General features: G+C 38.3%; 1 protein-coding gene across 12 annotated transcripts in view; it reads right to left on the reverse strand.

Moving 5' to 3' along the window:
• LOC121519743 (receptor-type tyrosine-protein phosphatase F) overlaps positions 1–22,817 on the reverse strand; it is a 272,460-nt gene that overhangs the window by 109,716 nt on the left and 139,927 nt on the right. For 11 of the 12 annotated variants that reach the window (XM_041802600.1, XM_041802610.1, XM_041802607.1 and 8 more), the window contains exons 5-6: positions 9,268–9,456; positions 2,193–2,303 (exon numbers count right to left, since the gene is read on the reverse strand). In XM_041802600.1, coding sequence (XP_041658534.1) covers positions 2,193–2,303; positions 9,268–9,456 — 300 coding nt within the window. Of the gene's footprint in view, positions 1–2,192; positions 2,304–5,543; positions 5,556–9,267; positions 9,457–22,817 lie in introns of those variants that run through there. The other variant, XM_041802608.1, reaches the window with a different exon arrangement.

A 22,817-nucleotide genomic window follows, 5' to 3' on the forward strand; every position in this document is an offset into this window, starting at 1 on the left:
TCTTAACCCTTGTTCTACCAGAAGTTTTTTTTTTTTTTCACTATTCCTAATGAAAGCATGTTTGAACCCAAACAGAAAGTTGAGAACCTTTAGCAGTACAAAATTAGAAAATAAAAATTATAACGCATCTTGTTGTTTCAAACATTCCAGCTAAATAACATTTCTTCTGGCTATTTTGTCCTTTTTCCACCTTTTTCATCTGTGGAAAAACAGGAAGTTAGGACCCCTTGGAAGAACAAAATAATTGGATAAAGTATTATTTGGTCAAATTACCATTAGCTATTTTATTTCGTTTCTATCTGTAAACTTGCATTTTTCCGCATCTAAGTTAATTTCTTGACCTTTGTTTTTTCCAAAAGTTCCTTTGATTTCAAAATAAAAGCATTTTTTATCCAAACAGAATGTCTTAAAATCTTAGCAGTGCAAAATAAGAAACGAAAGGTATTTGATGTCTTATTCGTAAGTATTATGCATTTTCTTAAATCAAAAATCACACTCAAATACCATTCTCTTTTTTCTTTTTTGATCTGTAAATGTTAATTTTCTGTGGCTACATTCATGTCTTTACCAAGCAAAGTTCCTACTTTTTTTTTACCAAAATAATAGCATGTTTGTGTCCAAACAGTAGGTTAGAAACCCTTAAAAATACAAAATAAGAAAACAAAGATATTTTACCGTCAACAGAGCTATCTGTTGAGAAAGCAAAAGTATTATGCATTATGTCTTTTCTGATCTGTAGGAGTTAATTCTGCAAATCTAAGTTCACATCTTAGCTTACATTTTCAGGTTCCTTTGTTTCCCAAAATAAAAGCATGCTATATACAAACAGAAAGTTCAGAACCCTTAGCTTTGCAAAATATGAAATCAAAAGCAGAAAAACAACAGTTGGGAACTGAAAATTAAGGAATTTCAAACATCCATTAAAAATGTCATAAATTGTGATTAAGTACATAACTTAAGAGATTTAACGAGTCAATTAGTCAACAGCCCACTTTCATTTATTATTAGACCTGAGTTTGTAGGAGGTTAACTTATTGAACAGTAATTATCATTATAGTCTTACTTTTACATTTCTTTAGCCAAGGGGTTTGTGAGAAAGTCTTGGTTTAAAGGGACAACTTTTTTATCTAAATGGATGAAAGACAGACACAATATAATCACTCATCCATAAAATGGCCTTTACAGTAAACTCTGCTCCCCCTGCTTAATGCTTTTAACAACATTATGAACTGATGGCCTGCTGTGTTTCTTTCTTACCCCACCACTCCCTCTCCCCCTCCCTCTCCTCTCCACCCACACTAACAACTGGAGCAGCTATTCTGTTTCATGTACATCAGACATGCTGGTGTTATCCGGAGGGGCTGACCTAGACTACACTCTCCCCCATACCAGCTCTTTCCAGGACGGGTACAACGCTGCCCTTGCCCTGCATTAGCCTGCCCACGGAGACTCTGCAACAAAAACAAACCCTGAAACTCCAGACCCCACCACGTCTGCAGAGGCTCGGGGCTCTGTGTGGGGGGAATAATGGAGATTTTTCGATACAGTGAAAATAGAAAAGAAAAGGAGGTCTGGCATGGTTGTCAATGCCAGCGGAGAAAACGCTTTTTCAATGCAGCTGTTTTCTCAGGGGCTGCACCTGGTCGGGTTCACAACCAAACAGGAGGTTGAGGTTAGTTCAGCTCGTTGGTAATAGAGGAATGGAAAAAGCAAGGATAACAGTGGAGGAAACGATAAATCAATGGAAAAAAAGGAGAGAAAGTGTCAGAAATGTAGTCATTAAATGTAAAAATGAAACAACATTAAAAGGCTTTGCCAGTGTTCTTCGCAGGTTTTGCTTATCTTGGCTAATTAAAGCTTTCTTAGGTTCAAGGTGAGTAAAGCGCGCTTAAAATTACCCAATGCATCAATAACAATTATGAAAGTGTAATTTGTCCCATCTTGGCAGGTGTAACAGAGCTAATAGAGGTTGGAGAAAGATCTAACAGTCTGCACACTCCTAAGAAGAGCTTTGATCATGCTAAATAACTGAAATCCGTCCTGTGAAATCACCATTAGGAGTACAGTGTCTTTAAAAGAGTCAAAATATTACAGTGAATGGTAGCTGATGAGAGAGGAACACACGCAATGAAACACGAGAAGATTGAACAAGTTACGTGGTGGTATGAGTAATTTTAAGAATCAGACTTTACCTCGTACGTAGAGATTGGCTGGAGCGGAGTAACGAGTCCCGGCGCTGTTCATGGCAACACATTCGTATTTCCCTTGGTCGGACTCCTCGCTGTTCTCAATTTGCAGCGCTCCTGCATAGAGGATTAGCAAATTTAGCTGTCTTGACAGTTGAGGAATATGAGATGAAACTTGGCATGAAACCACAGCAGATATCTGTGCAGTGACTCGCTAGAGAGCCTGTAGTCAACTAGTCAAACCCACTTCATGCATAATTAAAAGTGCCCAACATGGACGCAGTTTTGTCAAGAAAAATGCTTATGGCAAGGGGAGCTCTTAGCTGATTTGTCAAGTAAAAGGAAATTGCTAACAGAATATTTGCCTAGTCGTGTTAAAGGGAGAAAAGAGACCATGACTGAGGGTCAATTTGTCATCTGAATAACATGTCACAACCAGCACAGTATGATTAGACCGTCTGCTTATGGAAATAATTGACAAACAGTGTTTGAATCATGGTGGGGTATCAGTCACTGCCAGATGTTTGAATGGAGTTAAGCTTGAAGCACAAAAACAGAGAAGTGGATGAATTCACCAGCATGTTCAATACTAGGCTTTAAGAGAAATGCTTCTCTATTGAGTACTTCTCCATTTTGATCTCAGACTGAATGCTTTTGTACCTCTAATGGGATACAACCTACATGAGTGAGTGCCGGCTAAATGTTACTCAGTACTGCAGACATTAGTTTATCAGTGGCCTTAAATGATGCTCTAAGGCTGTGCTTCCAAACCTTTTTCCTTAAAGCCCCATTATCCATTATTACGACAGTATATTAGGACTTTTTTTTCAATTAAAAGCAGTAAATGTACGTGAACAAAAATGTAGAATTTTTGAGACTATAAAGTCTAAAAGTTGAAATTCCAACCACTGTTTTTAGTTTGGTTTCTTAAAATTCTTTTAGTTTACACTGTTGTAAATTTACCATTCTAAAACTTTTAATTGTTTAGTTAAAGTGTTAAATTTTAAGACTATTTAAATCTGGAAATGTCAGTTTTTTTCTCACAGAGTTCCAACTTTTTTAACTCTGAAAATCTGACTTTGATTTCTTGTAAATACATACTTTTACATCTCATATATTAGTTTTCCCTTAAAATTTCGGACTTGAATTCGGACAGATTCTCTTAAGGTTGGTCCTAATGCATTATGTCTCTAATCATGGTTTTAAAGAATAAAACAGTAAATTTACAACCCAAAAAATTACAAGCAAGCAAACTAAAAACAGTGTTTGGAATTCTGATTTTAAGACTTTATAGTCTCAGAAATTCTACTTTTTAGTTCACAAACATTCACTTCTTTTAAAGTTTTAAAAATACTATTTTTTTTCTTGTAAACTGACAACTTTTTCCACTTTGAGATTATGAGTTTTTTCTTGAAAATGTTTATTATTTTTTTCTAGAGTGGCCTTCCTACACTGTGATTGTTTACACATGCATCATTTGTCAACAACAAGTGTATTTAGGCCTGTTATGCTGGGATTTTGTCAATGAAAACAATTAAAATTGATGTTTAAATTTTCCTTGGCTGATCTTAGCTTTTCTTAACTATGAATAGGGGGTCCCTATGGCAAGAAGGTTGGGAAGCACTGCTCTAAGGTAACTGTCAGTGCAGGTATCCTCTTTCAGCTGCTGTGCTGTGAATGCATTCAGCAGTGAGGTCATAATTGTGTTCTTTTATCACCAACTATTTGACCAAGTCTAAACGAAACCCTCAAGGGAGACAATCCTCCACCAGATGGCTTAGATTAGTATTCACAATCCCAAGTAGCTGTAGTCATCAGACAGAAGTCTAACATGTTGTTTCCATCAAAGCATGAAAGCCCAGGAGAGCCTTTCTGATTTGGTTATTTTGACACCCCAAGTCCATAACCATAAGATAATCACTTCTATTGAATTGCAAATGGCTGACAGATGGGAACAACATAATCTGAAAAATTAAAAAGAAAAGGAGCCTAAAACAGAAATCTTACCTGTGTCTCAAAAAAGCATGTTTAAAAATAAAACTCCAAGCAGTACAAGTACGTATGTCACGAGTGAGTGATAGCAGCTATCACTTCTCCAAAACAGCATGGTAGGAGCATGAAAGGCAGCCAGCCACCATGCAGTTTGAAAATGACAAAAATACGCAGCATAAGACGATGTCAGGAAACATTTTCTATACATCATGCAGTATGAGATGAATATAACAAACAGGTACCACCAACCATAGGGGGAACTCGAATCAAGATGAGACCAAAGACGAGAAGTGAAACAGGGCGGGGCAGTGACATGTGATAATACCAGAGCAGATCTTATGACAACACATCCCTCCAAGGTGTTTGCTCTGCATGTTGAGCTCATCGTGATCTGATTCAGCACTGACATGCACCTGCATACTAATGTTGTTGTCACCAATCTGTCAATCCCCCCTTTTTCCCATGGGAGACAACAGTGGGAGTACTACAAGAATGAGAAGGTTACTGCTGTGGCAGTTGTCACTGATGCCTTCAATACTCCCAACTACTCAGTCACTGGTGGATCTTCTCCAAGGTCATTTCACTGTTTCTCTGAGCAGAAATAACACTAAAAGGCTGCATTACGGCTGCTTTTACTCCAAAAGAGTTAAACATCTGATTGATTCTTGGTTGTATCATGACTGTGGACAGTGACACAAATAGCTGGTAGTACCAAATGTATTCAGCTTTTACCCCAGGCGTCCACTATTTACCTCAGTTTTGCTGAGCAGAAATAATTCTTTCACTCAGGGGAAAGGAGATGATTACCATAAAAAGAGGTTGATGCTCCAACCTTAACAATCTTGACCAGCCCTCCTGTTCCCATGCCGGGGGCGCAATGCTGCATAGGCTGTATGCAAATGCAGCCATTGCATTGAGGCTGCAAAGAGGAGGCAGGTAGATCCTCTTGTGGCAACAGTGGCCTTTAGTTTAAAATGCAACTCCTCACCCCTTTCAGCATGAAAACACAAGAGAGAATCTGTTTGTTTGTGTGTGAATGTGAGCATGTTTGTTCATAAAGGTGGTTAATTTTTATAGGAGAGGCCTTGAAAAGGCTCATTTACAAGATAACACCTTGGACTTTTTCATTCCCATTCTCCTGACGTCAGGGTTGGTGATTGTGTGTTTGTTAAGGAGCAGACAGTAGACAATACATGTCGGTCGGAGACGGAAGGGGGAGTGGAGGAGGGTGGGTTGGCGCCGACAGTGTGGATGAACCTGGTGATGTGGCTTTGGAGGGGAGGGGGGGAGTGGAGAAGGGGTCTGATATGGACGTGAGGGAATGGTGTGGACGTGATATTTTCCAACACACTTCATCATCCTTACCTCTAATTGGTGTACCACCTAGGTGGGAGTAATTTAGATGCAAACAGGGTTGAAAGATTAGTTAGTAAACCACTTACAACAGTGGGAGAGAAATACATGGCTTCTGACAGGCCGCAGATAGAAATAATAATAATAGTAATACAGAGAAGAAGCTACTTAAATGCAATATGACAAAGCTCAGTGTAGTTAATCAGCACTGCGAGGCCAGCGTAGGTGCTGGACTGCACTTCTGTATTAAAGGTCATAAACATCACAGCCTTTGAGAAGGATCTCATCTCTAAGAAGACTGTCTTTCACACAAATGTACTACTTTTTCATTTAAATAATAAAACTTCAGCTGTATTTATCCTTGCCTAATAGTGTCACAATTTTTTATTAACCTATCTAATTAACAACAACCCCCAAACTGCATTCAAGCAAAAAGCTGTTACTAAAAACAGGCTGAAATGAATGAAAGTCATACGCAGTAAATAGAGACATGCACAAGGAAAGGTATTCAGGTCAGAGGTATTAAATTGAAAAGAAGTTAGTATCTCTGCAGAGTAAATGATTTGGATGGTGAGAGAAGATAGATTTAATCTGCCTGCATGCTCGCTCAAAATCGAGCACAGTTGAAGCAATAAAATGAACGTGGTCTGCCTTTTTCAGGTGGCAGCGAATGATTGCATCTTTTTCTGCCATCACAAAAATTGGCCTCATTTCAGGTCAAATGCAGTAATGTAAATCCTGTTAAAGGCTTCAGGTATTAGGTTACAGGTGGAGGAAAATAAGAGGTGTTAGTCTGAGAGCGTTATATATATCAGCACATTTTCAGACAGGAAAAGAATCTTTGTTGGTAGTAAGGTTGTCAAAATCCATCTTACTTTTCAATGTAGTGTTTTAGAACCCCCCAATCTCACTCAATTTTATGTTTCAAGGTATATAAAAGTGCTGAAGCGCTAAAATCTACAGTGTTTCCCACACATACACCATATTTGGATGGGTCTCCCAGCTATATTTACAGTCAACCAAGCATATTTGTTGAACATTTCTTCTTCTTTTGTTGTTATTCCATGGATAAGCACATGTCTGCGATGTTTGTGATGTCTTATGTTAAAAATTAAGCCTCTAATGCCTTCACCGTTTTTTCCTGCTGCTTGCTGTCTAGGATGATAGCTGAAATATTCTACCTTTTACAGTTAGTCATCACAGACTAGAAAGTATTAAGAGTAATTTATCAAGAATTACAAATATTTTACCCAAAAAAAGTCCAATTTACTATTTTTTAAAAATGTATTTATAACCAGTTTCAGTTACAGTTGGAGCAAAAGAAAAGATAAACTGGTAAAAATTTAACAAAGACCACTTCTTAAGTTTTGATTCAGGCACCATCACACGACCCTCACATTGGAAAGAGCTGGCTGTGAAAAAACAGAGGTTTCATAATTTTACTGGAACTAAATGTTGGTGTAGTTCATAATCTAATGCACACATAAAGTGTTTAAATTCTAATGTTGAGTTTACATTAAACTGTTCAATTTTTTTCAGTGCATGTGATTATATTTGTTGTTTTTGAGTTGAAAAAGTGTGTGCTTCTCTCACTGCAGGCTGATTGATGAGGGCAGGAGCACTGGGCAGTCATGGCTGCAGTTCATTAGACACTGTAGCTGCAGCTAAACATTTGCAATCAAGATCTTCTCACCTCATGTTGAACTATCAGACACCAAAGTATACTTCAGCTTCCAGTAAGGTAACCCAGCTCCTTCGACACTAGTGATATGCTCCGCTTCTGGGGCTTTGTCATATGTTCATCACAGTTGTTTCTAATTATAGAACACTACGTCAAATACTTACATTTAGCCAAAGCATCCTAATTTGTTGTTCCTCTCGTTACAGGCATCAGAGAGAGAATTGTCTATAGAGTTAACATAATTCTTTACAAGGAAAATAGAGGAAATGTAGCTCTACATAAAGTATTACCTATTTCTACATGGAGAGGAAACTGTTCTATAAGGAGTAGGAAAGATTTCTAATAAAAACAGTTTTATTGATACAGAAAACAGCTCAAAAAGTATCAAATATAACACTATACTGAGTATAAAAACAGCCCTTTAATACACAAACTGCTCTGTATTACTCTGTGTTGGGTTAAACTGGGTAAATTTTACTTCATGTAGACTGCGAGCAAATGTTACATTTCCCAGACTAAAATTTTATTCAACTGAAGTAAAATCTGCTCAGGTAACGTTACTGGGTCCACGCAGCTTATCTGCAATGATCACAGGATATCAAGTGAAATGTTTAAAAAGATGAGTGGTTATTTGAGTGTCTTTATATAACCTACTGCTGATGAATACTGCCAAAAAAGCAGAAACATTGAAGGTATAACTCCACGAAATGAGGCAGGGTGGGATGACGCTTTCTGCAGACCCCGCAACCCAATTATGATATCACTCTGTGGGAAACACTGTCATATATTCAGTTATATTATTTATCAGAGGGAAAGATAGCAGCAGCAGTCTGTTCGATTTCATATGTCAGTTCAACTAGATTTTGAGTTGAGACTACATTAAACTTAAAAAATACATCGCAATGTTTCAGCAACAACACATATATGTCCAATTTAGACAGTGTAAAGAATATTGCCTATAATTTTTTAGAATAAAAATCACAAAATAAGCCAATACTGCTCATCAGTGCTGCTACAGAATCAAAATACTTCTGGGCTTTTTAAGTTTCATATCAGAATTCTGATATCTTGACAACCTTGGTTAGTAAAAAGATAGATATATCAAAACCTTAGGCACAGGTTTACCCCTGAAATAGAAACAATATAACAGAATTAAGCAGTTGTATCAATGTCTTCTCAGTGATAAATCTGTATCTAATTTTGGCTGTGCTTTTAGCTGAGCCCCATGTTTAATATTGCAGGAGCATGGACAGTATAACCGCCCCAGTGACCTCTATCCAGCTTCCACTGGGCAGCTTTAACACCAGGCTTTTTTCTGGAGTAGCTCTCATCTTTAATCTTCGGAGCCTCAGACCTGCAGCCTGGCCTGACACTCTCTAAGTGAGGTAGATTTAGTAAGGAGTGACAAGAGTGAGCCCGGTCAAAAGCCTCTAATCTTTCCACCTTGCACCTTTTTCCTCCTGATCCGGGTCAGGCAGCCACTGTTTATTTATCAAGTGGACTGATACTGTGAACAAAGAGCAGCTCATTGATTTTTTTTTGTCTTATTCTTTGCAAGGTTGAATTGTAGCTAATGCATCATTGGCTGGCCTCATAGTGACCCTGCTGCATGTTTAAGAGGGGATTAAGGATTATTTAATATGGAGAAAAATTCCTTTTCTGTACTTTAGAAGGTTACAAACTCATGCATCACTGTCAAAGTCTGCAGGAACAAGTTCACTTCACAACTTCTGTGTTACTTTATTAATGGCTGGTGCTGATGTGAAGAAACAAAATCTGCAAGAACTCGGCTAACATATCAAACTTTGAATATAACTTTCAAGTCTTCAGTGATGAAAGAGACTATATGAAGTCATACAAGACAACAAAGGCTCTTTGTGCTTCACATCATCCTCATGACTCATATGTGTTGGAATTTGATGGTATATTGTACCCTGCAGCTTGTCTGTGCTACATTTACATCATCAGTAAGTCATGTAGGAGAGACCTTAAATGAGTTAAATCACAGCAAATCAGATTGTACATGAAATAAAATCAAATGATATTAAATTGTACCTGAACGAAGCTGTTTTATACGCCCGTTGCTGCTGCTGATATCCACAGGAAGCATGTCCTTGAACCAGGAGATCTCTGGGTCTGGATTTCCACTGGCGGCACACAGCATGGTAGCAGTCCTGGTCCTTTCAACCACCTTCAGCTGAGGACCCATATCGATTGTAGGGAAGCCATGTGGGATCTGGTTCTCTGAAAATTAGCAAAGGAAGATTTTAAGTACATTAGACACAAGAGAGTCGGAAAAAACAAGAAGAGGAAAAACATGTTTACAAAAAGATTCTGGCAGAGAGGTTCTAAATTGCTGTAAGAGGTGCTGAGTGCATCAGAGCTGCTGAGCTGGAAAGGGCAGGGAAGAGTGGAAAGACAGCAAACACATTTCAGGTGCTACAAACCCAGCAGCGTTCAGAAAGCACACACATACACAAACATAAAAAAAGTGTGAAAATAATGCTGGCAAAATTCAGATTCGCTGTGATTTGGGTTTTAAATTTAAGGGAAAAAGATCCTGTCTCTGACTGATGATCATAGAAGGTTTATTACCCAGCATGGGGAGTCTCAGCTTTAGACAGGGAAAGGATAGCTGCAATCTGCCTCTGGGCACTCATGCATAAATGAGCCACCTTAGGCTTAGCAAGCTAAACAAACCTATTTGAATAATCCAAGTCATCATTATGAATGTAGCAGCATATCCATGACAACACATAAAGTATGACAGCTGAAGCAGAATTTGAGATTGGGACGTGAAAGGATTTTTTTAAGATATAAACTGACATTTTATTAGGAGATTATCTATGAAAAATAAAATAGGGCTGAAAATAAAGTCTCAGACTTTTTCATACCAAACCAGATTTATGATTTTAATCAGTTTTCTTTCCTGCTCAATATTGCAACACATATGAAAGACAGAGAGGAAAACGGATATTGACGATGAGAGTATTGATCGCAGAAGGGAATTTTATGAGGAAAAAGAACATAGTTAGCTCAAATGGTCAGCAGATATTCCAAGCAGGATGTCCAAATATGGTCAATGAGGGAAATGCGAGTAGTCCAACAATCGCTTTTATCATTCACTGCACATCTGTTCAAGTGCATGAATGTATATGTGTGAGGAGGGGAAGAAAAAGTGGAATGGTGCAAAATTGATCCTAATGTTTCTTGGTCTGATGAGGTGGTTCCATCCAGTTTGCCTGTTCTTAACCAATGAGAGCGGAAGAGAAGTTCCAGAGAAAATCTAAATGTTTTCCAATATGATCATTGATTAAATCAATTTATTTCCCAAGACATCAAATAGAGATTTCTGAATTTTCTATACCTGTAAAATAACATCCTCCAGCATCTTTTCCTGCAGTGCGCCATACTTTCTATTTTAAAGAACACTGTTTGAGCATTTTGTTTTTATTTGATAGGACAGCTGAAAAGAGACAAGAAATATGGGGAGAGAGAGTGGGTGAAGAAATGCACCAAACATGCACCGAGACCAGTAATTGATCATTTCAGAGCAGTGTGTTGAAGACTATGGCTTCTGCTTATAGGCACCTGCTCTACCCACTGAACCACACCGGCACCCAAAACCTTTTCAATTTAAGCCTGGATGATATTTTAGTAAAGAAGATGATATGAAAGAACTTAATGTCATATAGACAGAGGTGAGTACGGTCACAAAGATGTGGGATGAAGAACAATGCATCCAGATATCACTACCCAGAGTGCACTGCACAGTAATGACAGCCTACATGACAGTTTGTTTTTAATGTTCTCAAAATGCAGAAATCTAGAACATACATATAAAAGACACTCATGTTAATCTAATAGATTAGGGCTATAGGTCTTGATGCAGGGCTCCCTTTATGATGGGAGTCTGTATTATGTGCAGAATGCTGCTGGCAGGCCCCCCTTCACTGGCTCTCTGCTGATTTTAGAAATCATTTTATTTCAAAATTTTAGCACTTATTTTTAAATTACTCCATGACTTAGCTCTCTTGTATTTATCTGACCTTTTATTACCCTACACACCAGTAAAATTGTTCTGGTTTTCTCAGCAGTGTCTTCTGCTCATCTCAAGGAAGACTGCACCTTTTTTCATCCATTAAAGTACAACTCAAAACTCAGCTTTTTCTTCTGGCCTTTGAAACCAGTCAAAACATCTTTAATATGAGATTAAAAATCTATTTTTGTTCAATTCAGAGGTGTTATAGACAGAAATGTTTTAATTTTAATGCCATTGGATTTGTTTTATTTTGCCTGTGAAGCACTCTGGTCAGCTGAGGTTGGTTATATGTGCAATACAAATGAACTTTACTTACTTAGACCTTACAATGGATCTTCATTCGATGACTAAAGACATTACTTAAGACAGTGCTTCCCAAAGTGTGGACCAGGGCCTACTGTTGGGCCCTGGAGGTGCTGCTTAGGGGCCGTGAGAGGTCATGTACAATAAATACAAACCACAGGCATAGTGTTAAAAGTTGAAATCGTGTTTCAAATTGTCATGAAATGCTTAAGAACACGTTAATGCTATCAAAACACATCTAATAATCAACTATTTAGAAAGTATAAGTGACTTTGCAGATGCCTGTTCAAAATAAACAATGGCGGCTCATTACTTGTACTTTGTTATGTTCAAATTCTTTTCTCAGTAATGTCAAAGTGTCTGAATTTGGATTGAAATTCTCTGTTTATAAAATTATTAGGTGTTTAGGGCTTGTGTTTTTGCAGACATAGTATTTTAACTGTATATCTATATAATTAAATCTCTCCATGTCTAAGTTTGAACTTCTGGTGTCATGACAAGCCTTCATGAAGTGCTTATTAAGCGTTTTTCTAATGTGGAAAACAGCTACTTCACTGTACTTTTTAGCCTAGAGATTAAGAGTCACAACTGAGCAACCACTTCAGAGCTGTCTCAATCTGTAATGACAAGCTGTCTTACTGTGTACATCACTCAGATGTTGAATAATGAGTGTAAACGAGTAGCACTTGTCTAGAATTTGGACTAAATTATTTGATAAGTTGAGTTTGAAGAATTTTTTTGGGTGGCAAAGCAGCAACAGAATTGTTTCTATTTGAACAAATGTGATTTTCATGGTCTGCAATGATTTTGCAAATCAACTTTGATAAAATACACAGTAACTGTTACAGAAAGTGTCACCAGTGTGGCCTAACTTTGCTAATAATCCCAAATCATAGCCCCCCTCCCTGTGCCCTCATAATAAATCCCAATTTAACCTCTGGACAGCGTTCATCAAGAGGAAACATGATGGCCCTGGAGAGGTATTATTATCAGCTTGCTCTCAAACTTGTAATCTCTTTTATCTCTTCTCTTTTATGTAGATGTCTCCTTGGGGCCAAAGTGCTAAGATGAAATCCTTAGAACAGCACTAATGATTGTAACTCCTGCCTTCGGTTGAACAGAGGGATACCTTACTGCAGGTTAGGAATGAGCAGATGATGGCCGGTCTGCAGGGTTGAACAAAATTAATACAAGAGAAAGATTTTAGGGATTTAGAAAAGTTTAAGACTTCCAGTACATGACTATCATGTCACAGATAAACAAATAACTGAGAGGAATGGTACACGGTGTAATACAGGAATGATTATCTGAAGAGTTAAACATATATTCAAAGGACCTTTTCTCATGAAAGGTGAGAAAAAAGGGGAAATCTTTCACCATGCTGTGTGTGTGTGTGAGGTATTTAATCTCCAGTAACTCCACTGAAGTGGTCAACCATGGAAGACTGTGATTACAGGTCTCTGCAAGTACAGCTGAGAGGGAGAGTAAGGCTCAAAACATCCAGCATTCTCAGCAAACAGCTCTGATTACATTTGATATGAGGGTTGTTTTTCACTGCACTGTTCCACCCTGCACTGTGAATGTTTACATGTTTTGTTCAATAAAAACATGAAAACATATCATTTTTTGTGCAGTATTAGTTTAAGCATACTGTGTCTGTCTATTGTTGTGAATTAGATGAAGATCGGAACACATTTGATGACCAATTTATGCAGAAATCCAAGAAATCTCAAAGGGTTCACATACTTTTTCTAGTGACTGTTGGCCAATATTTACAGCGGATATAGGCTGATATTTACAGCTTACATAGGCCGATATTTACAGCTGATATAGGCTGATATTTACGGTTGGTATAAACCAATGTCTACAACTGATATAGGTCAATATTTACAGCTGATAAAGGCCCATGTTTACAGCTGATACAAGCTGGCATTTACAGCCGATATAGGCTGATATTTACAGTTGATAATAAGCCAATATCTACAGCTGATATATGCTAATATTTACAGATAAATACAGGCCAGCCCGGAAAAGGCTTGTATTAACAACTGATACAGGCTGACATTGACAGCTGATTTAGGACAATCTCTACAGCAGATATGGGACAATATTTATACAGCTGAAATAGGCCAATGGCTTGGGCTGGTATAGGCCAATATTTACAGCTGAAATTTACCACTGATAGATGGGCTATATATATTGCAGAAATTTTCAGATTTCTTGATACCAATACCATGCTGACAATATTGTGCATCCCCATTGTCACACTAAGTCCCCGTAATTAAAGGCTTGCACTGCCTTTCAATAGCCATTGTGGTCCTGCTCATACTTTAAATACTGTCCAATCAAGAATAAAGCCAGGGATTTCTCAGGTCCTCCTGGATCAGTCTACATACTCAAACTGACATCACATTTACGCACAGTGTGTGCCTTATCTTGACAGCTTTTGCATTTTCATATTGATTGCTTTCTTTTGTTTTCTTTCCTTTATTCTGTTTTGTTTGGCATTTTCCCATTATGGATCGCTTTCAAGTAACAATTACATGTGAATGATATGTGATGGTACGTCTAGTGTCCTTCACGCATGGATTGGATAAAACCCTCTTAGTTATTTCTACCTCATTTCCTTGGGTGTAAACGTGAGTGTGAGCATGCAAGTACTGCTGTGTGTCTCCTCGAGTTAGTGATTGGCTTAAGCATTGTTGAAAAAATCTGCATCTAAAAAATACTATTCATGCACAAAAATATCAGTTTTTAAAGTTTGAGAGCTGTGTCACAATGATGCAGGATTGTCTCACATCATTGATCTGCAACAGGAAGAACTTATTACAGAAGATTCTTATCTGAAGGAAGTCCTAAAATAGAAGTATGTAGAGGTAAGAAAAGACTCATAAAACTGGCTGCTAAAAATCTGCATCTCACTAATTTTTCCCTGCTTACATTTGCCTACTTTTAACTACGCTCGTTTTACTTTTCCTACCTTCTAATGCAGACATTAAGTGAACTTATGTCTGAATTTTATCCTGATTGCCTCTCCTGTTACATCAGCAGAAGGCCGTCGAGCATCATATTAAGCCTACAGGATGCATAAAATAGGATTTTCTCAATTTTCCCCCCTCACTTGGCTTGTCTGCATCTTAAATCCATATGTAAACTTATATGTCTGGGGCACGAAAAGCTGCATGGGTGTTGTACTTTGTTCTGATCCCAGGCTGAGCAGTTGTTCCTCCTTTCACCCTCGTGTTTGGCCTGAAGCCCGGATCGTCTCATATTCAGATGGAGTTGACAGATCTCTGCATGGCCTCTTATCTCTGTGGTGAGGCTTTCTTCCTGTCTAACGATATAGGATTTGTCCTGACTGAAATCAGGATACCTCTACCAAACAGACACAATGAAATAATGCTGAACAATTTGTCATTGTGGGAATAACAGTAACAGAAGAGCTCCATGTTCCTCTGTGGTTTGCTCTGTCACCTTCAAAGCAAAGTAGAAAGGAGAAGGTGGAGATATTTTCTTAAACCTTGGCAGTTCATTGCCCAAACATGAGCAGAATAATAGATTTCTGTTCTTTTAAGGTGCAATTTAGGGAAAGCATTAAATAATTTATACTCTTGAGGGAGCTGAACTTCTCTCACCTACTTACTATTCACTCAGAACATGTTCATAACGGTTACAGAACACCTTAGAGAGAGTCTCTTTGTGGCTGCTGACTTATCCCCAATTTTCTCCTGCAGGGTTTCACCAGGGAGGGGGGCACAGTTGGTATGGGGACAGGTGTTTGTGTTCAGGGATGGTGGATTGTTTGGGGACCTCGCAGAGGAACTGAATGAAATGTGGTACAAGCCTGTGTGCAGTGATGCAGCTACGACTCCATACTGAGTGATTATCTGGATTTTGGAGAATTGTGGAGCCCCAGAAGAGAAAAAAGCCCCTATTTTTTGAACACGTACTGTATATCTGATACGTACGCTCAAGTAAATCAATGAGTGCCTTCTTTGAGGAGTAATCTTCAAACAAAATTAAAAGTTTGGAGCCGCCTGTAAGTCTGCATCAGTTAAATCTTCTTAGAGATGAACACCAAGAGAAAAATGTTTACATAGTACCCAAGAAAAATCAACCGCCACAGCTCAAAAATGTTCTTAAATATGCATCTCCATATGCACAGGAGCAGCTCCATTCCAGTGTACACCTCATTTTACTTAATATACACAGAACACCTGACATTAAATGTGATACTTTTTAAGATTCATTATCTAACACTAGCAATGACAACACAGTTGAAAAAATAAAAAATAAAATGCAGGGTGTTTATGTCATAGTATGCAAAGTAGGCTTGCTTGGAGAATTTTGAGATCACACTATGAGAAAAAAATGTGGAAAAAAAAACTTGACACCATGTGGTAGCGAAGTTGGGGGGGGGGGGTATTTTTAACTTCAACAGCCTTAAAGTAGTTATACAACAATCTAGAAGTACCTATTTACAAGTTTTCTCTGCAGAAACACTAAAAGTAGAACAGCATACATTTAGATTAAAAAATGCAGTACTGAGCAGAACTTTTAGGCATTTTTGGGCCAAAAATTGTGAAGTAAGGCATAAATGTGGCAAGTAAGGGGGTAGTATCAGGCAGGAAGGAGGCTTGACACAACCCTGGTGGTGCTCTGGATGACCTTGCATATAGCCAGGGGCGTGGGAATAAAGAATGACAAAGTCCACTTAGGGGTCGACCAATACTGACACTAATTATTGGTAGCTCATGGGACTGACAACCCATATTTGGAACCAACATGCAGTTATTATAACAAACAAAATGTTCTTAATGTGCAGCAAAATTTAAATTGAATGATAAAAAAATGAATGAAAATAAAAATGTAGCCATAGCTCTATCAGCATGAGAAACAGCACAAAGAAACCATAGTGTAAATTGCTCCCAGGATTAAGTGTCATCTGGCCAGTACTAATGTGGCATCTAGCCAATCAAATTGTGTTGTATACAAGATTTTTGATGAGACTGTATAAAAATAAAGCCAAAGGGGAAGACGTATTTTGCAGTGGAACCAAAGTAGCACCCTATTTGATTGATTAACTTCATTAATTACTGGTAACATAAAATGCAGATACCCATAATCGGTAAAATGCCCAAAATCAGCCTCAATAATGTGTCAGGTAAATATCCACACATTTGGGGTGGAATAAGGGCTGGATGTTGTGAGTATTCATGGCCTTGGGTACTGTCTGGGCAGGTAGTAAGGTTGCCAGGAGCCCCTGGTGGTGCTGTGGATGTCCAGAGGACTCGAAAACCACCAGCAACCTCCAGGCATTTCACCAGACAAAGGAGATGCCATCGAGCTTCACCTTGGCTTGCAGAGTGACACACATTTGTGCAACATGTTGTCAAGATTGACTCTGAGCATGACAACATTGCGTTGTCACATCTGAAGTTGTAGTTTTTTTAATCGACAGCCCTACTGTATTTACCATATAACTGCCCATTTCAAAACATGTAAGATACTCTTTAATTCTGATTCGCAGTCATGTGTCAGTGATGCCTTTACTGTTGCAGCCATAGCTCACTTTAACTGAGTAGTATTCATTTCAGTTATTTATTTCCATCAGACTGGGTGGACTGAAAATGTTCCAAGCATACAATAAAGGTAGTCTGGCACAATGTCTCACTTCATTAAAAATGTGTCCTATGACTTAAAACTAACCTACAACCTCTTTAGATTAATATGAATATAACAAAAACAATTTAAGACCTTACAGTCTTGCATTTAAGACTTTTTAATACTTTTTAAAGGCCTTACTTTGGCTAAACTGATTTATCAACTTTTAATATTTTTTGAGACCGTGCAGACATCCTGTAATAAACTGCTGAGTTTGTGACGGATCCTCGATCAAAGCCACTTAATGACACAATGGGACAATGTCACCCAAGAGCAAAGATAAAGACTGTTTGAGAGCATGCAATGACACTTGAAAGCTATGACCCAATGCCATCTCAAAAAAATATCCCAGTTAAGGTGTTCTATTGGCAGCAAATGACGACTTGGAGAGATGCATGACTCATTACACAGCAAGAATGCAGTGAAATCATGTCCCTAAAAAACAGAATATCAATGTTTCAACTCAGAGAAGAATGGGCCGTCATTAAAAATCTGGGTAATTTCACCAAATACTGATTTATGGATTGTTAAGATAAAAAAATAGCATTCAGTTCAGGGTTAGAAAAATACTGCATCTTGTTCTTTTCTCAACCAGTTCTCATTCCTGCAACTAAAAGATCTAAAAAGAATATTTTATTTGAAAGTTAGAAGAAATGTTGTATGCAAGCAACAGAAAAATGTTCATCTTATTCAAACTCAAACCAGTGAATCAGAGAAATGCATATTTTGTCTCTAATTTGTCCCAGCAGGCTTGTTTACATCCATCAAAGTTCCTTCCTGATGTTTTAAACATTTCTACAGATTTCTGAATTAAAGCTTCGAGCATTTGCTTGATCTTCAATCAAGTGAACATCTGGTCCTTTTTTTTTGTTGTAGATTAAACCCACGATTGGGCTCCTAAAATCATTTAATCTGGAGATTATAACATGTTCATGCTCCCTTAAGTCTAAGTACTGACACAGTTGGATTCACAGAGACATACACTGCGGTGTAGTCATAAATGTGGTCAGTTTTCTTGAATATCCTCTGCAACAACTTTAAGATTTGTACTAGAAAGTTTCCAACAGACAAGCCCTTTCCTTATGCCGTACTGCTTTCAGGGAACTTCACTTTTCACTGAAATATGAGCGTGGTATATTTTCCAGCACTCCCCCTCGTGCTGCCTCCTATAGAATATTTATGATTACGATTATTGGCAAATGTTCCCGGGCTGTGAAAAATGCAAACCATTGGTGAAACAGGGGCAAAAGACCCCAAAGGAGTTATTACACGAGTCAGCAGCTCCGTCATACCAGGAAGCACAAACAGGGAATACTTAAAAAAGCAAACAGCTGCTGCAAAGCTTATACATGAATCTATCCTCTACTTTGGCTTAATGTTTGCATTGCAGGAACACTGGTGGGTGTCTTTTTTTCTTTAACAATATGTATGAATGATCAGGGGAAGAAAACTGTGGCTTACTCACTGTGTCAGTTCTTATAGGGGATAATGCTGGCTGTATGTACAGTAAGTGTTAAACATATGTAGAAAATCAACTTCTATTTATCCAGGAAGCAGGCTGAATTCAAGGTCAGATAGTCCTGGGGAAGTGATGTACTAGAGTGCATTACAGCTAAATGTTGTTGCAAATACTTTGTACTCCTCATGTATGTTAATGGTGAAGGTAAGGGAACACTTTCTATTCAATATAGTCTTGTAAACCATTCAAAACTACTTCAGTAATAAAGAAGAATTATCATCTTCCTGAGCTTATTAAAAATAAAAAGAGGAAGTTGCTGAAAGAAAGAATGGGAGGCTGCAGGAAGAGAAAAAAGGACTGTAGAAAGACAAAAGAAGGAAACAGGAAATAGGAAGATGCAGATAGAGAGAAGAGGAAGATGCTGAAAGAAGAAATGGGAAAACGCAGGGAAGAGAAGGATATGCAGAAAGAGAGAAACGAGAAAAACAAATGAGACATTTGAAGAAAAAAAGAAAATGGAAGATACCTTAAGAGAGAAGATGGAGATACAGAAATAGGGAAAGGGAGATGCATAACGCTAAAAGAGGGGAGTTCAGAAATACAGAAAAGAGATACTGAAAGAGAGAAGACTGAGATGCAGGAAACAGAAAGAGACGGAGAGGCTGAAAGAGCAGGAAAATGTTGGGTGAGAAAAGAGGAATATGCAGAAAGAGAAAAGAAGGAGATTTCAAAAAAGAGAACAGGGAAGTTCAGAAAAGGAGAAAAGGGAGATGCAAGTGAGAGGTGCTGATATGCTTCAGTGTTTGCATTTTGGGAGTTTCACTACATAAGGAGTACTGAAAAACTATCTGCATCAGTGTCAGCAATTGGCTAAGATGCTATTTCGAACCACTGGTACTAGCCCTGAGCGTCACAACTACTCCGTCTCTATCGTACCTGCCTGATATGTTCTCGGAATTGCAAAGATTTTCAAAATGATGTCAGTTTCTTTTGCTGTAGATTTAGTTGTATTTAGTATAGCCATTGTGCTCCATCAGGCAGCACACAGACAGAGGACAGTTTGACCTGCTGGCCTCTCAAGGCTGACTAAAAACTACAACTTTTAAAAATAAAACTCTTCATGTACTTATGCAACTTAAAACTGCCTTTTATATAATGGAACTTTAAAAGAAAAATCATATCTTTTAAACCTTAAATCACCGCATGTTTTTTCTTTTGCAAAGGTTTGAGGCTGTTTTTTTCAATATGGTTTGAATGTGAAAACTAAGTGCAAAGGATTAAATTTCTCAAATAGGAGCCCTCATCTAACATAACTTTTGAAAGTTGCCCATGTCCTTGGCTTTTGGTGAGAAAGAATAATTGAAAAGTTCTCTCCATAGACATCTTTATCAAAGATCTTGTCGATGGGTTAGATTTGAGCCCTGCCTGTCTGTTCCTAATACAGCAATTCCTGCGGCTGGTCTTGTCTGCAAAATTGTCATCCTGGGAAGACAAAGACATGCCTTTGTTCAGACCTTTTTAATTTGAAGGGAAAAGAAAAGCGGTGGGGAAATTTGGCCAGGATCCAATGAAATAGTGCAGGCGATGCAGGTTGATGTTTGTCAAGATAGAGGGCATTTTTAATAAAAGGCTCTCTTGTTCTCGAGTGTAATTCATCAACAAAAAAAAACCCACACTTCTCTTTCTAGTCTTGGAGGGGAAATATGAGTAAGGAGGAAATCTTGTGATAATATCATGTGGGCTCTGCATTGCTAAGATGAATACAACCACAGAAAGAACAATTCAAAAAATAACCTTGAAAGTGTGACATTTAGACTCCCAAACTGGCATTATTTTTCATTTCATCACCCTGAAATCATGCTGGCTTCATGCAAACCCTGTCTGTCAGCTGTGGTATTTTATTGTTATATTTGTAAGTGCGTCAGTGATACACTTGTTACAACAAAAAATGGTAGAAACGCCTTGGATTAGCAAACGAGAAAAGCCCAAGGCAAAGCTAGGAATGCATGAACTGGTTCTTCGTGATGGGAAAATGAGGACCATTGTTCTCTAAGCAGGCGTTTATCACGCAAAGTGTCATAGTGCAATATGAGCAGCTTAGTGGATGAACTCGTTTACAGGGGTTACTGAGTATGGCTGAATGGAGAAGCCAGGAAGTGATGGCTTTATGTAGTGCTCTGTAGCGGTGTGTCACTCTAATAGGACTGAATAATGGGCAGACTTAGGGATGGGTAATCTATTTAGTTTTCAAAACAAGTGATATATTTTCAAATGGGATAGAGTTTGGTGATATCACTTCATACTGATGCTGATTTGACAAAAATTATGAAAAGATGCCAGGCCAAATGCTAAGTAAAAATTGTTTCTAATAAGAACCACTAACAGTACAATGCTAACTGGCAACATGGCTAATATATTTGAAATGTTGAATCTAAATGGAGATTTATCATCATTTTATTTATCTAACTTAAGAAAGACTGATTTTATTAGTAGAAACTAAGTGATATGGATGCATGTTCCACCAACCTACCACAGTGGGTGGAACTGGCAAGAATAGGGATTTCCCTTATTCCCTGCTAATTCCACCCACTATTTCAAATATCACCAATGAATCTGTGCAGTTTAGACAGTGCTCTCTCTCCCTCTTTTGGTTAAAAATGTGTCTGAAGACAGCTAAGTTTCTATGCTTTATGATATCACTGAATTAAATATCAGGATATTTTATCATTTTTTAAAAATATGGTATTTAAGAGTACAGACCATTCTGAGAGCCTCAATATATAAATGTTGTTCTTGTGCAATTTAGAGAGTGTGTACGAGTTTGTCTGCCGCTTTTTCTCTGTGGAATCAAACAGCCCTGGAAATCTTTTGACTTAATTTTTTAAAATAAATTTTTAATAAGAATTAAATCAGAGTTTATTATTCTGGTACAGATGCACAATATTGGATTTTTGTAGTTATCCAATATGATGATTTTTTACAGTTTTTTAGCCAATACCAGCATAGATACCTGTAAATATTTATGTTGTTCAGACCTAAACCTCCAGTCCCTTAACCTGACCCATCTGTGACTCTGGGAAACCTCTGTACATGGTGTCTGGGAAGGGTAGGACTTTTCAAAAAATTCTCAGAAGGTGATTGGACAAATGTTCTGTCTGCAACATTTACTGTGGGCCGGCAGTCATTTGCTGTTGTATTTTGGAAATGGTGAAGCTTTTCGATAAAACCCGAAGCAGGTGGGGGGAAGAGCAAAAACAACTGCTTTTAGAGTGGTTCTCTGCTCTTTTTGGTAAAGAAATGTGGGTCCTGTTCTGTTAAAACTACAGCGATATGACAGCTAAAGCTGAGCTAATTGCTACATCAGTAGCAGCTATTTCTCCTGGCTTCAAGTTCAACTAAACCCTACCTGTAGCCACCACCTAATTCACCTCAAATTATGTTGATTAGTCAAATTTGTTCTCAGACTGGGCACAAACATTTCAAACTGGAGCTTTGCAAGATGGATCTGCCTGATGACAGACATGGAATTGGGCCAATCTATCTGCTTTGCAAGGTCATCAGTCCTTAGAACACACTTTAAAATTAAAGGAATAAGAATGAACATATTGGTCCATATCGCCCACCCCTAGTATGATTATACTTGAAAGGCTAGGGAGAACATCAGCAGCATATTGTGCAAACAAACTTTGTGATTATCTGTCCAATTAGGAAGTTCTCACAAACTGTTGTGTCAAATAGGTGTGGCCCTGCTGTAACTGCCATGGACAGGTGGGGTAGGATGTAGATGTGAGAGAAAAGTGAGAAAGAAGAGAAGAAGGGTGGAGAAGAGGAGGGGGCAAAGGAGGGGTGCATGCCAACCTCCCGCCAGCTCCAATTACCAGTGTGAGTGGAGCGTGGCAGCTAGGGCGATGGGTCTAATCAGAGCCCTGCTGGAAGAGACCCGTCCCTGTCCTCCTGTCCCACTGGGAGGCTGCTGGAGCTCAATCCAACACTATCGTCAGCCAGCGTTTTTCCTCCTCAACTCAAACACACTCATCTCAATGGAGGGAAAACACTCCAGAAACCCTCACTCCTTCATAACAGGGGAGCCCTGACACAGTGGCACAGGATGCACAAGTTCTGTAGAAAAAAAAATCT

Source organism: Cheilinus undulatus, linkage group 13 (genome assembly GCF_018320785.1).
Source record: "Cheilinus undulatus linkage group 13, ASM1832078v1, whole genome shotgun sequence".
Taxonomy (NCBI): Eukaryota; Metazoa; Chordata; class Actinopteri; order Labriformes; family Labridae; genus Cheilinus; species Cheilinus undulatus.